Consider the following 17,849-nt stretch of genomic DNA (forward strand, 5'->3'; position numbering starts at 1 on the left):
GGCTTTTTTTTTTTCTGCACGTGAATGGATGTGAATGGATGTTATACTTCACAAAGCAGTCCTGCAGCTTGATGTCAAGGATGCACAATCTCACTAGTGCTAAGAAATATCTTCTACTGTGTCTCTTCTTAATGATAAAGAACTTCCATGCATCAGGAAAGGTTTAAGGATTCTGCCCTTTCTAACACAGGGCAGCCTTTAGCTAGCAAAAGTCTAAGGGCCCTTGCTTAATAGCAAAGGAATTGTTTTTTCAATAAGAAGTTGCTTTGTTTGCTTGGTGATCCAGCAAATAATATTTCTAAATGTGGCTTAAGCATCTTGATGCGTATCACGTACATGTCAGGGATTTGCAAATTTGTGGGTCTGTCTGCTTCAAAAAATGTGACGTGAATTAAAAAGGGAGAAGTTAGAATCCTTTTCCTTCTCTTCATGAGCAAACACAGGACATCTTTTGCTGGAAGAGCAGGCAGCAGGAGCATGAAACTCTGCACGGATCCCATTGTCTACTTCCTCTGCCTGATCTCCAGCGTGACCCCACTGGGTCAGAAACTGTGTAGGTCAAGTCTGCACCCATCACCTGAGCTTAGGCTTACATCGTAATGTCTTTCATGTTCCTGGCATTACTCAGATGGGCTGGAAAAACCTTTGTTCCAGAGGAAAAATTATCTCTTAATCTGTACAGAGCTTTTAGAGTCAAAAAGACATTCTTCTAGCCTGAAGAATGACTTTCACAAAACCAGTCATGTTACTGATTCACCTGTGAGCAATCTCCAGATTAAGACAGCTATCAAACGGTTGTCCGTGGGTGGTCAAGGGAATGCCAAAATAAGTTACTGTAGTGAGATGTACTGCCAGCTCTGCAGCAACCTGCATTTTCCTGCAAGGTGGTGCACAGTATGTTGTTGGAATAAGTGCTGAGTGGATGGTGGTGTTATAGCTAATAGTATGCCGTGGTACTCTTATAAATTGAATTAAACAATATTTCCTAATAGATGTGTGTTTTGGTGGCTCCGTAACTGATTTTGTTTGTTTTCAGTGGCTGGCAAAAGTATATCAGTCTCAAAGAATGATGGTTGGAGCAGAGATGTGTTACAGAAAGAGTCTGCAGTTGGCATCACAGCAGGGCAGCTGGAATGGGATGTTATCCAGTCTGCTCAGCCTAGCAATGCTCGCACTGGAAATCTGCATGGTAGGATAATCAAAATTACATAACTGCATGATTTAACAGGAGTTCATGGGATGCAGGGCTTCTGTGGGTCTTTAAATGAAGTCTCTATTTAAATGACTTTACATTTTATGAATGACAGCTAGAGGATAAAAGGAGACTTCAGGGGGCAGTGGACTGCTTCTAGAATGTTTCTTTGTGAGAGAGGTTGCTGTGAAATAATCACATAGAACCACTGTGCTCATAAAGAGGTTAACTTGTTCAATCAGGTTATTTCTGTAATAACAGATTCAGTTTTATCATCCAAATTGACATACCCTTCAAGTCTCTGTCCTCTTGTTCAGACAACTGCCTTAGTAAACCTTTTTTCTGCACTGGTGCCTGGAGACTTCAGTCAAGTTTCAAGTAACTTTGTGCTGTATGGTCGTTTCTAGATCTGGTGTCTTGCCTTGAAGTATAAAGACAATCTAAGGGAAGTGTACCTTGTGGTATAAAGAAAATTATTCTACTCCTTGCACCGAGGGGCCAGGTGAACTCAAATTCTTGGCGAGTGTCTGTTCTCTTAGAGCATTGTCACTCTAGAAACTTGAAGTGCGCTACCAGACTTCTTTAGAGCCTGGTGTAAAAGGTGGATACTGCTGTGATCTTGGCTAACGCTTTTTCATGTGTTTTAACAGATTATTGAGCTAACAGCCATAATCAAAATCAGGCAAAGGAACCTCATATATCCTAAGTGCTTATATAAGAAAATCGGCAGTCAGTTTTACCAAGAATAAAGCTGCAAAGCTGTTGCTTCTGATAGGGAAAAGAGAATCCCCCTTAGTGTAGACAAGTTTCTTTCTCATGAGCCATATGCTTCAAATGGCAGAATTTGTCAAGTGACAGGATTTTTCCTCCCATGATTCTTCTGTCCATTTCTGAATGGTCTGCTACCTGTTTCCTGTAGCTCCTGAATGTCCCCCCAGGTTGTGAGGTACCCTCTAACTTAATCAATATTACTTCTTCAAATGCTGGCCTGAATTGCCTGAGAATAGAAAAGACTGTGTTTAAAAATGTAATTAGTACAAAATTGATTCTCATCTCTGCTTTTTTGCGTGAGCAGAGGAGCAGATAGTGGATTTCTGTTGGGCCTGTCTGATCTGCGCTGACTTAACGAAATGTGCAAAAGCCTGGTGAAAACCTTGTTCAGATCCAAGAAGGCTCTGTGTTTGAAAGTTGCTCGTCTCCCAATTATCTGTCCAAGTGAAAATTTGGGCACCTCTTCAAGAACAGCAATTTGAGTGCTCTCTGGACACAAGGAGAATAATAAGATTTTTCTTAAGCCAGAAGAGACATGGATTAGCTTAGTAGTTGCTTTATTAGGTGATTACCATCTTGGAGTTGTTTTTTACTTCTGGTAAAATACATTGTCACTTCTGGGGATAAATTCTACATTCTAGAATAGTCTTATACATGGGATGAAAATTTACAAGGTGAAGAGCAAACAAGGATTTGTGACTAAAACTAGCATTACTAAAACGTGTATGGAAAAATAAAAAGAATCTTTGCATAATTGAGCAAGTGAAATGCTGGCAAGGGTGGTCCTAGAATATTTAACATGACTTTTCGAGGCCCTTCTAACCACTGTTTGTTGTTGGGTTTTGGTGTTGTTTTTTTTTTAAAGAAATTGTTTTCTAACCTGCCAAATACTTTATATAAGTCAGAACAGCTTGAATTAAGGCTACTGTCTAGAAAGCTGCAAACAAAACCTGATTTATGCACACTCCAATAAAGCCCTTTCTTTTTTTTTTTTTTTTTTTTTTCCCTTTATCATAGGCTAATGTCTCAAATGAGCACTGGCCATCCTTGGTTCAGGAGGCGACAACTGAAGCTTTGAAACTGTCTTCTTGCCCCTTGGCAGCTCTCCTACAAGCACTGCTACAGTATAATCGTAAAATGGGAGCAAGGTATGCATGATGCGTTAAGTTTAAATGGAACATGCTGTCTAAAAGTACAAGCGGTCATTATCCGCAGATCTAACTCCAAGAACTAACAGAAAATTGAAAACTGGAATAAATTCTTTAAGTAGCATGACAGTTAAAAGGGAGGCAGGGGAAGCAGTTCATGATGTAGCAGTCACGAAATCTGCTATGTCAGTCTAATTTGGGTTACTTGCTAGTTAATATGCTAGCTTGAGTGTGGTATGTTAAGCATAACAACGATGGCAGTATTCCTTAGCATTCTAGATGCAACTCTGTAGGAAACAAAGGCATGTACAGCACTGCTCCCTCGCTTTCTTGGGTGGTATGGAAATAAGGACCTTCCCTTGTATTACTCCTGATCCTTGTTTGCTCTGGGATACTGGTATGTTACCTGCAACTTAGTCAGTTGCATTTGCTTTGCATTATGTTTTGCTTGTGCTTCTAGAGAGACTCGTCGAATGTTGGAAAGAGTGGTTTATCAACCGGGGAATCCTGAAACCATAGTGTCAGTGGCACGCTGGTACCTCCTGCAACATCTGTATGCCAAAGATGATTATGAATTAATAGATGTAAGACAGTCAATTTTATACAGAAATTCAATCTATTTATGTTGAACACTGGGCTTGCAACTTGGAAATGGGGTAGACAGAGGCTAGGGAGGTGCTGGTTCACACGTTCTAGAGGTTGCAATGTTTAAGGATTCTGTATGGGCAAAGTGTACCTCAGTTTTCAAGACTGCATCCAGTTTGAAAGTCTTCCATTTGTTCATGCAATTCTAATGAAAAACAAACAGTAAAATCACCCTATAATCCAAACTGGCAAGAATTCTACTAGTGACTCTTTGGTAGACATGAGGACTGTTTTGCCAGAATTTTACCAGAACATATTAACGCACCAAAAATGTTAATTTCCTCTAGCCTGGCTTGCACAGTGTGGTATCCTTGACCCAAAAGATTTGAACAGGAGAGTGCTGTACTTTCTGTGCTTAAGACTTTTATTGTATCTGTAATGGTACATTATTTTCAGTACATAGTAGATGGTACATTAGTTTCTGTTGACAGTACTTCACAAATGGATTTGGTCAAACTCAAAAAATCCACACAGCCCTTTCATGTGATGCAGAAGTGGGTGGTTCATTTTGGCTTGTAATGTGCATCACTTTACTACTCAAACTCTGCATACACTCTCCTAATAATCTCCTCACTGTTTCCACCGGCATGATAAACTCTTTTACCCAGACTAACAGCTGTTCTCTCATGAAACTTTGAATCCATAACAAAGTACGTTTGGAGGTGCAACATATCGAGTAGGCTCAGTGTTGACAAAATTCCATGCACAGACATACATGTTCATAAAAAAGCTAGAATTGACGAGTTCGGATGATACTGGTATGGTCTCGTTGCACTTGCTTCTGCAAAGTCATTGATACTCCCTACCAATGAGTACAATAACAGTCATGGCCAGAGTAAGGATTGGCTTGATTCTACTTAATGGTTTTCCTTTTTGATATGTGTGATGCTATTGGATTACAAGAAAAGCACCAGAAGCTTGTGAACATCTGTGAACATTAGGCTGTCATAGGAGCCTTTTTAACCAGTAGAAAAGCTGCAAATAGGACTGGATGATCTCTAAGGTCTTTTCCAACCTAGAAATTCTATGAAATTCTATGAAATAGGAGATGTAGAAAGTAAATGAAGGAAGGATAAGTTTAAATGGGGGAAGCAAAAGGATAACTTAGCAGTTTTGTTCAAGTAGCTGCAGAGAATGCTCCTGTCTGGCAACTGAAGATTTACACTAAGGTACTATCAGGAGGCAAGTGCGTGTTGGCAGGGAGATAGGTCTCATCTAGCTCTGCTTGTTTCATTGCCAGCGGGTTAACGTACTTGTCAAACTTGGTCTCGGCCTCAAGTAACAAATGATGCTGTTGTAGTGCATTGCAAGTGAGTACAGGTTTGGCAAGTCACTGCAGAGTGGGGATTTTTAAGTGCCTGTTGTTTTAAGCAAGCTGATGTGTAATGTTTAATATTTCCTATCTGGCCTTACTTAATCTTTTAGGGAAATTGCATAGCAGAAATTAAAATGCATTTGAGTTTGCCAGTGAAATACTAGCAGTAAAATGTTATATTCTCAGTTTTTCATTGTTTGTTTTTCTCTGCAGGTGCTTATAGAAAATGCCAAAGCTAATGGAGATGTTAGAGCTCTGGAACTAAATGAGAAATTGTCAGCAAGTGCCTAGTATGGACTATCTCAAGTGAAAAATTTTCCATTCATTTAACTTAATCAGTCCATCTTCCAAAAGCATATGTGGTTTGGGATTTTTTATTTGTTTGTGTCTGGTTTTGGTTTTTTTGTTCCATCAACTGCAAGTTTGTCTTTAGTTTTACTTTTTTCTTGAGCAAATGTAGGTTATTTTCTTGTTGACATGAGTTCCACCATAAAAGTACACTTTATTTGAAAGGAAAACCCTGAATTTTACTTTCGTTTTCTTCCTCACTGAAACTTCAGCACTGTTTGCAATGGAGAGTACTTGTCTGTTTTTCCCCCTTGGCCACACACAGAAGTACAATATTAACTGTAATGCAAGGTTGTCTTGGCACAGAATCTTCCTAGCAAAGTAGCAGCAAACTTTTCTTCTCTAGTCAATATTGTAAAACACTCAGAGATTTAAAATGCCCATATTCCTCTGATATGCTTTGTTGTGGGGTTGAGACCCAGATCCACTTGGAACTTCATGTGGCGTCAATTTATACTTTTTTAAATATTTTTTTTTTTTTTTTTTTTTAGCTAATCTTAAGTACAGCAGTGTATCCTCTTGACTGCAGGCTTTAGTAAACATTCCCATCAAGAAAAGCTTGTGATCATCAGGGACAGGGTCATATTTATAAATGCATATAACGGGCTCTATTTATGTCTTGGTAATTCTGCTGCTGACTGCTTAATTGAATGAATCATGACACTGTTTCTTAAGACGTGATGTTATTTTGCCTTTATGTACATGGAAATAAAAAAAGATAAAGCAATGATTCTAATGTGTTAATGTTAGCAGTAGGATTTTCAGGCTGTTGACAGGAGTTACGATATCTGTCCATTTCCTGGTTTAAAGTTTCTTAAAGTTCCTGTCTGTCCACCGAAGTCTTACAGTGACTCATATGATCCCATATGGCAGAGGAGAAAGGGCACTTCCAATGTGTGCAGTGGGACTGCACTGAACATACACTTGGTTTTGGAACCAGTTCTGTTGGGCTTAAAGAAGGCAGGATGCCGAGCTGGGGTGTGTGGAGTGTGCACCTCTGCGACCAGCCATGCTCAGTGATCTCTGGAAAGCAGGCGAGAGCCACAAGCGTGCCGCTGTCATTGTAAAGAGGAAAGCCAAGCTCCGTAGGCTGGCGTTTCTACTCTGTGGAGGTGAGTAGAAACCTCTGAATGGCAAGAACCCTGCCTTGTCTCCCACGCTTTCATTCTCCCACCCACCTCAATGCAAAATACCTTCCTTAAAAAGGTTTTTTTTTTGATAAATTTAGATCGATTGTGGTTCCCTTCACAGCCAGCTGTCACACAGACTTGAACTATCAGTAACTGCAGATACTAAAAGGGAGTGTTGCAAAAGCCGTACTCGTGACTCTCAAGACTAGCTGTAACTGTTTTTAGCTTGCTGCTATTAAAAGCATGGAAAAGTTCTTACAGCCTATAGTTCATATCCTTGTGGATGGTCTTGATATTTGTACCTCCTACTCTAGTGGTGGGAGAGCCATCATCACCAGCCTGACAACAGCACAGCAAGCAGCTGCCTGCCCTTGTTAATGCATTAGGCAGAAAAGCTTCTGTGTTGAGTATTAACCTATACTTTGTTCATTACTAAACCCTGAATACTCTGTAACATCTAGGAGAACAGACAAATAACAGCGGGCCAGAGAAACCAGCTAAGTAACTGTCGACTGTGAATATTCCATATTAGAAAAAAAAAAAAAATAATGCATTGTTTTTTCTCTTCAGAATACCATGAAATTACTTTTACTGTGATCAGTGATGAACTCCTTGAACAAGATAATTATACAGCCCAAACTTGTATTACATGCCCCGTAGGAAAAAAACCACCACATATCTCTACCACCTACTCAGTAAAAAGTGCTCAGGGAACACAAGCTTAAATTCAAGCTTCTGCAAATTTCAACAGGATGAGGGAAAAATCTTGCTCTCCTCATTTTTCAGCAATGTATAGCCTCTGCAGAATCAATACTTGTAGAAGGTCTGTGTAACACTGAAAAAAACTGTAAATTCATGCAGGCTGAGACAGCCCTATGGTTTATACTATTGTAGAGCTCAGCTTTAGAATGCCAAGTACTGTACAAAGGCACATAAGCGTCATGGAGCTGGGGAACAGATAGTTGTTTATGGATTTCACTGCCTGGCTGTGAATACCTTCAGCTGCTATTACTGTAAAAAGGGGGGAAAAAGCATTCCACAACTGCAATTTGTTTTATTATGTTGGCTTATGCTGAAGGCAGAATGGAATGAGATCTAATGAATTTCAAGGTAGGAATTCTTGCTACTTCAGATTTGAAGGATTTTATATGCTTCTTACATATCCTTTTATGCAAACATGAGACGATGGCTTGCTTCTGAGAATTTTATTTATTTATTTGGGTCATGCATGTTCATCTCATTCTCTGTATTTCCCAAGAATTGCTGGATTGAATTTCTACTCAACTTCTGAGCTTCTCTCAGAATGTCATCATGAAGTGCAGCAGGTAATTACATTAGTTTAGTCTTGCCTAACCTTACAGTTTAACAAAAACACAGGTGTATGAGTCTCTCTTCCCAGTACTTTTGTTTGATATGTTTTATATTAATAATTTAAAATTCATAGATAGAAAACCCTTGAGAACTGTTTTAATGCTGCACAAATGTACCTTTGCAAGGAAAAATACATCCCTAATCCTGCAGCCTATGGATTATGGTCCTAGATGTCTAGAACATAGCTTTTCTTCTTTCCCACCTAATTTTCTTTCTACAGATTTAACTGAACAGCTGACAGTGAAATAACTTTTGAATGTCGTGTTTTCAGGGAAGAGAGAGATCCTTTTGAGCTTGGTCGCAGTGTGGAGTGATAAATACTGAGAACTCCTTTATGCAGTGAAGTCACTCAGGCAGTAGCAGTGTTCCAAATATATATTCACGGGTGATCTGAATTTATAATTAGGCCCTCAAACCCTTCGAGTATAATTGTACAAATCAGCGCTTAGATAAAGCAGGATTTGGTTGTGCCATACTGCCGTGTGAAAGGAGGGATGGATAGAGACAGATATGGATAGGAAATGTGCAGCAGTACTTCTGTCCTTTTCTCTGTTCAGAGTTAGACTCTGGAGGTGGTCTTGACTTTTTTTCTTTCTGTGTTTTTCTGACATGAAGCGCTGTTAGAAACACATTGATCAGTAACTCTGTATTTCACCGTTTTGCTGTTGCTCAGTGAACTGACGACCACAGCATCCAGGGTACTCGGTGGGAAGGCAGATCCAGCAGCCATACAAACTGCTGCTCCGCCGGCAGCCAAGAGCATGACCAACAAATGGCAAGAGTGCCTCGAGAGAGCTACAGAAAGAAAGTGGGGAGGCTGCCCTCAAGCCCAAATGTCTTGCTGGGTCTGCACTAATGGACTCTAAGTCTACAGTGAAGGCAGGACCCCCTGCAATGGAGAGAACATGCAGTGAGACCAAAATACGGACTCAAGGTAGCTTAGGAACTGCTGCACGTTATCAGGATTTGGGTGTTGCTGGTTTCCTGTGGCTTGTAGGAAGCATGACACACACAGACCTGGCCTGAAAGCAGGCGTGAGGCTGAGGAAGTCTTTCCCGTGGAGTTTGGCTCCAAAGAGCCTGGCCACAAAATGCAGAAAGGTTTGTCTGTGACTTTGGTGGCTGTTTTGTCTTGTCTTCTACAAGATGTGAGTGATTTCTAGAACTTTTTACTCACTGGAGCAATTTTAAATATGCCAAAGTTTCTGCCCGCGGGAGTGACGCCAGTAACTGCTGACATGGCATTCCCTACTGACTGCGTCAATTCGCTTTCAGCCGTCACGCTGTGCAGGTCTGGCTTCTCAGAGAAGAAGCCACCTGTAATCCGTGGCTTGAGAAAACTGCTTTTCTGTGGAGGAAAAAGGCACAACAGAATTGAGATATGGATTATTGAAGGAGGATTATCTGAGCCCTTTTGAATTTTCTTCTCTGGGTGATGGACAGTATTGGGCTTTCTGGAAGCAAACACACTGCAGAAATTCAAGTTTCTCTTGCAATTGCATTGTGGCCTTTTTTGGCCTCCCTGCTAAAGAACTCATATTGACTTCTGTTGGGAAATTAAACCGATACGTTTCTTTCACCCTACTCCCAGAGTTTTTCTCCTTATTTCCAGATTGTTGTTTTTGTTTTTGAAGCAAAACAAACCCCACAATGTTGATTACATTTTTGGGCGTTCTACTGCAAACCACCACTCACTTTTATTTAGTCAGAGAAGATGAGATATAAACATTCTTATTAATGCATCTGCTAATAATTAACTTGCACCTGTACCAAATTTATTAGCTACTTTTGGTGATCTAGTAACTTAAGACAATAGGTCCAAGTGATGCATCTGTGGATATTCTGATCCTGGTTTTCATAATGCTATTACTACATACACCTTGTGCACAGCTGGAGGAATTTGGTTTCAATAGTTACACCAATCTAAAACCGATGTAGCTTATGACAGGACTGGGCTTACTGGTTTTCTTGAAGTCCTTTACAGAATATTAATACTTTTGTACAAAATCTGCTTGTAAAATTTTAAGTCAATCCTTAAAGTTTAACTTTTCTTCTATAGTGAAGTATTATGTTGTAAAATTGGTGTGAAAAGGACTGTTAGTGTTACAGAGCTGTTACTTTTGTGGCTGCACAATATCACAAAGAGCAATAACACCCTTTAGGGAGAGGAGGGAATAAAATCAGGTGTGTCTACAGGCTACTTCCTTTAACCCAATGCTACTTCTCACTGGAGAGAGCACCTGCGAACGTTGACAAGGCTTGCTGTTGGAGTTAGTCTTCTGGGAGGTCACTTTCATTGTGTCTTTTTCATGTCTTTCTGAATTTTCTTTTTTTCAAGTTTCAGCTTGGTGTTCTGTATTTGTTTGAGCAGCTCCAGAGACTCGTGAGTGGATTGAAATCCTGGTAGAAGAATAGGAACAATTAATTAAACAGTGGTTGCTTTCAACATGTTGAAAGATTCTTTTTTTTCTTTGCAAATGTTCCTAACCTATGTTTAATACAGAGCACATAAATCTACTCTATTCCATTGTTTTATTGAATACCATAGGCAGGCAGTAGCAGCTTGGGTTGCAAGCTCCTTGCTATAGGAATCGTATCTTCCATTCCAATACATTGGACAATACCAGGCATAATTACACGTAGCAGTAAACTGCCATTGACATCAGATTTGTGGTGTGGAGTAGAGAAAATACTATCTGCTTTTAAAACCAAGGGTATTGTTAGCCTTAAAACATATTGTTCTTCCATTGAGCATTGGGATTGACTTTTTTTTTTAAGCCTGCAGTCCTTATTTTGAATCAAAGACGCTGTGTTCCCACTGGACACTGATGCTGTTGCTCTGCCTACCCAGATAGCAGGATTGGTGCCACAGTTCAACCAGAGTTGTAGCAACTGCAACTACAAGTAGTAGCAAATACAAGTTGCAATCCAGCTGAGAGAGACGCTGTTTTGTTGTGTGCTTCTGGGAGAACGGGAGCCCAGCTTCACCAGCCGGGTGTTTGTGCGTGTGAATATAGGTGTGTAAAAAGAGAGAAATGGGAGTGTTCAGGCACATTTTTTTCCAAAAACAGAGCTACAGAGGACATGATGGGCCTTTGTTGTCCAGCCATGAAAGAGTTAGAGGGTTAAGTGAAGATTTGCTTGATGCAAAAATGCACTAGACGTTTCTTTATAGATAATGAGGGATAATGAAGGAGCCTTAGAAAAATATGTGAAGAGGGGGACACGCGTCCTTGTAGGTCCAAAACATTTGGCTGTTAATCATGAAAGAAGGAGCCGAATCAAGGACTTCAAAGACTGATAAGGAAGACATCTTGTTACGAGAAAAGATTAATGAGATTAGAAGAATACCACAAATATTAAGGGAGAAACAATGGTAACTGGGGGAAGGGTAATTCTGGCAGGGGGAGATGGTGACCACCGACTCACAGACTGCCTGCCCTAAACATACCCCAGACCCAAAAAGAAAGGGGCAGAAGAAAAGGACTGAGCATGTGAAGTAATTTATATGCTAGCTGAGAAATTTAATCAATTAAGAGCATAACAATGAATATGTAAATATATATAATACATGCTGTATAAATGTTTACAGAAACTTTGAAGGTGTGTGCTGTCTTGGGAAGGCACCCAAACTTGCGCAGCTTGGGTCAGTATGGCTTATTGCACACCGTGTGAATGAACCCCAGGCTTGGGAAAACACCTTGTTTGAACCCTCACGCAGTCAAATATTGTCAATAAAGACTGGAAAAGTAGAATTGTGAGCTGCTGTTGCCTAGCTGTTTCCAGACTGCAGTAACTTTGAAATTACAACAGAGTACTTCACGTTTGTCCAGCGTGTCACATAGGTTCTTGCTTATTAGCAAGCAAGCAACCTAACAGTGGATTAATCTTAAGTCTCATCTTTTTTTTTTTTTTTCCTTAAGTGCCTATTGTCACCTGGCAGCTGATGACATGTTTCTTTCTTTTTGGAAGGGTTGTTTAATATGGATTAATTTTTTCACTGCTACACTCTAGATAGTGTTCAACCAGATCATTGCATAGTGCTTAGAATTTTGTAAATTCCAGACATGTCTCTGATTTCCAAGATGTCAATCTATGCTGAAGCACAAACAGCTCCTGAGACAGTCTGTGGGCTGCCCCTGTGCCCTTCATGCTGCCCCACACCTCTTCAGTGTCTTTTTTGGGGGTGAGCCACTACCAGAGGACTGCCATGGGAAAGAGCAATCCTTGGACTTGAGTTTGAACATGAACACAAGGAGGGCCAAAGTTTGGTATAAATAGATCTTTTCTGTCATTAATTTCTGCAGGCAGGAATTTGAAGTTAAGAACTCTCTGCTTTCAGCATCAGAATCTTTTATTCTGAAATTTCTTAGCCACAGCTTGCTTTGAGATGCTGTCTTGTGCTGCCGTAGATGGTCTTGGAGATAGCAGAGCCTTCCCGTGTCAAGCCAAACAAAGACTTTACCTAATTTAGAGCTTGGTTTGCCGCAACCTTGGAGGAGGACTTGTAGGTGGGTTGCAGATAATGAAGGAATTGGAGCTGAAGTAAAGAGCTGGGGTCCTCAGTCACAGACAGCTTTGAAAATGAGAACCAGACGCTTGAGTTTCGAGTGAGAACGTGTAAGATGTGAAGCCCTTGTGTAATGATTTTCAGCCATCTGTTCCCTTGGAGAGAGGGCTGAGGATTTTTTGGGGTTTTTTTTTGATAACCTGATGGATCTGCTGTGTTTCTGTGACCAGCGGCAAGCAGAGGGTGTTACAACAGATGCGGTTTGAGTGGCACAGGATAAATTATAGTGGGCAAAATCTTCAATGTTATCTAAGTGCTCCTCTCTTCACTTGCACACTTGGTCTGTGTCGGGTAGCTGTAACTCATCCAGGTGCCTCTTTCTCCAGCGACTGTTGGTTGAGAATGGGGAGTAAAGGATGGAAATGATACAAAACCATCAAACACAGTCTCAGCAGCAGGATCGGTGCAAAATGAAATGACTTGCACATCCCAAAGAAGGTTAGAGGCCTTGCTAACAGAAGAAATAGGTGCTCTAAAACATCTGGAAAACAGGTCGTGAAATTGCCTTTTAAATGATCTTTTAGACTCTGTGGAAGAGAAAGCAACCTGCGACAAACATCATGCTGGCTGTTGGCAAAGACAAGTGTGCTAACCCATACACCTCTGAATCGGGGTTTGGGAGAGAGAAATAGTCATTTTAATGTCTTTCTGTCTTTACTGGAAAGTATTTTTTGGAGCATCAGGTTACTGTAGAAATTTATTTTTAAAATAAATTGCATGAAAGCCCAGCCTCACCTGATCTGTATTCATTCTGGATTTCCTCAAGTTCCTTCCAGATCTGTTTTTCAAATCTGGTGATTCTTGCATGCAGGTTTTTTTCATCTCGTTTCACCTGGTTCAACTGCTTTTCGTATTTCTGTGGTTTATCCATTTGTTCTAGCTTCAGTGACAGAAATAGGAGCTTTTCTTCAACTCTTTTTTCTGCCCTTTCCTTTAAATACATAGCAACACAGGTAAGACATTTTAAATATGCCCACATTAACCTGCCTCCTGCCAACCACGCATTCCATCAGCCTTGCTTCCTAATCCCATGTGTGACATCACCGAATGAATGCAGGTGAGGTCTGGTACCCCGGAGGATGTGTCAATCCTCTCTTCCCCAGCCAACCAAATAAACTGTGAAAGAGGAGCTGGGCCAGGACAAAGGTGCTTTGCAAGTTCTTATTTTATTTATTTGTTCATTTTAAATCCAGTGATTTGCAAAGTGCTAAGTTGTGATGATCGCACGTCCATTGCTTCTGAACTCTAAAGGGGACAGAACTGCATATGGCGAAGGAGGAAAAGCTTTCAGAGCTGTGAAGGAATTCATTAAAAGGCATCAGTCCTGTGCCAAGTGCTAACTGCTGCTGTGGAACCTCAGCGCTTCGCGTTTTAACGTACTGATGGCAGGATGAGGGTTTGTCTGTATTTAAAACTGGGCAGGATCTGCAACAGACGATCCCGTCTTTCTCTGAGCTTGTCAATGAACGAAACCGGGTGGGGTTCAGTGGTGGCCCCGATGCTCACCTTGGGAAGCGGTGCTACCATCAGGGAAGACTATTTCCTGGGAAGCCCAGAGCATTGTGGGATCTCCATCCTCAGAAACAAAAATCGGTTGGATGACGCTCAAGCCCTGACTTTGCTGTTGGCCCTGTTTGAGTGAGGGGTTGAACCTTATGACTTCCAGATATCCTTTCCAAAATAAATTAAACTATAATACACAATTTCCATAACTCGCCATTTTGCTGGTGTGTCCTGAGGCATCTGGTTTTGTGTCAGATCTCATTTTTTGTGTGCATGATTTGGTACCTGCTGGGATCAAGGCACCAGGAGCAGTGCTTCTCGCTCCCAGTGCTCAGAGAGCTGGAGACCACCCCACTGCCCCGGGCTGCCGTCCTGGGAAGTCTTACCAGTCTCTCCTTCACCGAGTCAAGCAGCTGATGCCTGTGCTGGGCTTCATCTTTTTCAGTCTGTGTCAACCGCACCTGTGTCCACTTCCGATGAGTCTGTATCTGATCCTTGAAGTCACTTAGAATACTTGTAAACCTAAAATCGTGATTATTTTTTTAGTAACAAGGCTAAGGCTTAGGCAGTTTCATGGAGGGGTCTGGAGTCACTTGAGTAAATTGTCTGAATTACTCCAAATCTCCTCAATAGCTTCCTAACAAGCCTCAAGCTCAATTATTTTATTAATTTTTACCTTGAAGGTTGTACCTGCATGTTAAAATGTGATTTCTAAAGCATGGTCTACTTTAGGAAAATATCTGCAGGCTGAAAAATGTTAATTCTCATTTGAATTAACTCTTAATTTGAAGCGGATGAAGAAACTACACTATCCCATTGAACATCAGCTGCGCTTCTGGGCATCAAGGAGAGCAGCAAAATCACTCGCGGTCTGAAAACGAAGTTCATAAGGATAAAAAAAGTTTAAAATACTGCAGACAAAAAGAGAATGTCAAGTTAAACGGAACTTCAAGTTTTAGATTTTGCTTTTCTTATGCTGCAGCATGTAATTTACAACACAAGCCTTGGCAAGATGTGAACTTAGGTCCAAGTTGTAGTCATCTATATAAATTTTCAGGCTTGTGCATATGACCTGACTGTAGGAGCATCACAAAAATTTTAACGTAATTGTATTAATTTCTAATGTGTGCTTACACACAAACAATTATCACTTGAAATTTGTTTGGGCCTCAGTAAGGATACAAAGCAACAGGAAACGAGCAGGATTTTGTAGCTGATCTTAATGCTTACGGCACTTCTAATATTTAATATCACTTTTCAAAAGACTTCTTGAGTGAAAGTGGGTTTTTATACCAGATGTTTAATGACAGCTTTGTGTCAGTCTAATGAAGTGATAATTAATGTCAGCAGTCACTGTAAACGTGGTAAAAAACCCCTAATAATAGCAAAATTTCTCTGAGTGATACGCTATTGCAGTTTGCCATAGACAGTGTCTTTTTGAGCTCTTCTACACAAGCAGTCTGTTGGGTCAGTTTATCACTGTTACTCATTTTAGTAGTTCTAAGATTCGATTTTTCAAGAGTAAGAACCAGAAGTATTGAGTTTGTCATTTATAGTCCTACCACGCACCTATGAACATGCACATAGCGTTTGCTTCCTAGAGCACTCATCTTTGTTCATGAGAAAATAAAATGCTATTGTGGTGTCATGCTGATGATACAGACCAGCGTCCAACCTGAGCACAGGGAGGGGAGGTATAGAAAGTATTTCTCAGACCTAACAGTGAGCCAGCTGGCTGGAATAACAGGAATTGCCACCCAAACCCTGTTCTGGAAAGGTCAGGTAGGGATGGGAACAGCACTCTGTTGAAGCCACCACTGCCTGCTCTGAGGTCGTTGTCAGGATGCAGGACCTTCGTACCTGAGGATCAGTGGACAGGTTGGTCATTACAAGAGTTATAGCTCTATTTGACTGCCACAATAGGCAATTATAGGACTTATACCTCTTCAGACAGATCTTTTGTCCAGTTATTTTCATTTATACATACATATATAATCAGGAGGTTTTCAACCATCAAGCATAGAACAAAGGTCCCATGCCATTGTTTGTGTTAAGATTACTGAACAAATTTAGGGAATATCATTTAATGAGTGAAGATGAATTAACCATGAATGACAATTGATGGTCAGCTTTGTTCAAAGGTTCAAAACCAAACTTTGCGTAGTTGACAGCTGGCATCTGACTTCACTCTGATTTCTCCAAAGTTGGAAAAGGGGGAAGAAAGAAATATTTGAAACTAAAAATGAATTATGTGAGACTGTATTTAGGCAACTTGGAAAAGATTTGACCATCAAGCAAAGTCTGCCTTGGGGAGAACAGGAAGAACTACAGAAATAATTAACATTTTATAATGTTGTTTAGTAAATACTGAAAATTATTTTAATGAACCACACTGGCAGTTACGGATTTATCATTGAGGTTTACGGCTTGTGTGGTTCAGACCAAACGATCACAATGGTCTCTTTGGGATGCAAACCCCATGAACCACAGTCAGGGTGTGGCTCTGCCGAGGAGGATGGCGGTGGCTGGACCCTGTGTCTGCAGAGACATGCTTGATAGTGACAAGATTATGATTAATAATAAAATTATTATTAATTGATATTATAATATGAATGATTTCTTATTAATAATAAAGCAGTACTATGTTTTATTTTGTTTTAAACTTTCTTCGATTAGCATCCCTCCTGCACAGAGCTTACAAAAACACATCTGGCAGGAGCGAGGCTCTGGGAACAGATGATTTGCCACAATCTTTGGTCCAGCAAAACCCTGAAATATTAATAAGAGGATACTTGTGGGTATTTAATAAGAGCAAACTCCGCTAGTGCTACAATGATTTTTCCCATGTGACAATAGATCTATTGTCGATTGAATTCACCCTGTGCAGATGAATGCTGCTATTCCAACCTAACCGACCCCGACAGATAAACATCCTCTCGCCTAAGTGTGAAGGGCCGAGTTTCTGAGCAAGGCACAACTCCCATGAAATCCTGAAATACATTAAAAATTCATTGTTTTTCAGCAACCGTATCGGTTCCTACTTTTACGATGCAACAGGCAGACTGCAGTGGGAGATGACTGAGTCTCAGACAACTTCATGTCAACTGAAGAGGTAACTCTGGGCTTTAAAGCTGATTTAAACATGCCAAGTTTTATGGGGATGATCCAGTCTGTTCCAGAAGTTAAATTTTATTTCAGCTCTATAAAAAGAATACATAAATCTGGTAGACTTTTAAAGGAGCAATATAAAAGGAGACAGACATTCCCCAAAGGGCATGCTATTTTAATTACATTTTATATTAACTAGAATAAAATCTCAAAGTTTAGTAAATAAATATATTGGAATCTGTGTTGCACACACGATGCCAGCCCATCCCAGTGCCTGGAAAGCCACCTCTTTTCAAGCTTCCTATTCTGATGACCATTTCAGTAAAGTCTCATTAACTTTTGAGAAACTCAGCAAGTACTTCAGTTTTCCAATTTCTTTCTTTTCTGGCATTGTTCCATTGTTCATTCCCTCTTATTTTGGTTGCATTTCTTGTCTTTTTCACATTGTCTTGATTTCCACCATTTACTGCTTTCTGTTTTCCTTTTCCCAGTTTTAATTCATTTACCAATTTAGCTTTTACTTCTCTCTTCAATCCTGCTCCTTTTCCTGTTCTCTCGATGAGAACTTTCTTCTGTTTAAAGCCCTAGCCTATTTTTACCTCTGAATATAATTCATATACAATCTTAATTAAAATTAATCTTTATTCAAATGCTTCACCATTTTAAGGAGAACTATTGTTTTTGAAATATCATTATTGCAGGATTATTATAATTAAATTTTCAATTATTTGTGCTGGATCTGCTATTAA

At 40.2% G+C, this 17,849-nt stretch overlaps 2 protein-coding genes across 6 annotated transcripts in view; one reads left to right on the top strand and one right to left on the bottom strand.

Annotated features, from left to right (window-relative positions):
- SKIC3 (SKI3 subunit of superkiller complex) overlaps positions 1–5,898 on the top strand; it is a 48,250-nt gene extending 42,352 nt beyond the window's left edge. For 3 of the 5 annotated variants that reach the window (XM_086628900.1, XM_086628902.1, XM_086628901.1), the window contains 4 exons: positions 1,037–1,189; positions 2,981–3,111; positions 3,572–3,695; positions 5,285–5,898. In XM_086628900.1, the coding sequence (XP_086485026.1) occupies positions 1,037–1,189; positions 2,981–3,111; positions 3,572–3,695; positions 5,285–5,362 (486 nt within the window). In that variant the 3' untranslated portion in view covers positions 5,363–5,898. Of the gene's footprint in view, positions 1–1,036; positions 1,190–1,599; positions 1,683–2,980; positions 3,112–3,571; positions 3,696–5,284 lie in introns of those variants that run through there. The other 2 variants (XM_086628903.1, XM_086628904.1) reach the window with 2 other exon arrangements.
- Positions 5,899–10,212: 4,314 nt separating this feature from the next.
- FAM81B (family with sequence similarity 81 member B) overlaps positions 10,213–17,849 on the bottom strand; it is a 39,304-nt gene continuing 31,667 nt past the window's right edge. Inside the window, exons 8-10 of the mRNA XM_086629844.1 lie at positions 14,379–14,514; positions 13,225–13,420; positions 10,213–10,319 (exon numbers count right to left, since the gene is read on the bottom strand). Coding sequence (XP_086485970.1) covers positions 10,213–10,319; positions 13,225–13,420; positions 14,379–14,514 — 439 coding nt within the window. The remainder of the gene's footprint in view (positions 10,320–13,224; positions 13,421–14,378; positions 14,515–17,849) is intronic.

This window comes from Tauraco erythrolophus, chromosome Z (assembly GCF_009769465.1).
Source record: "Tauraco erythrolophus isolate bTauEry1 chromosome Z, bTauEry1.pri, whole genome shotgun sequence".
NCBI classification, from domain to species: Eukaryota; Metazoa; Chordata; class Aves; order Musophagiformes; family Musophagidae; genus Tauraco; species Tauraco erythrolophus.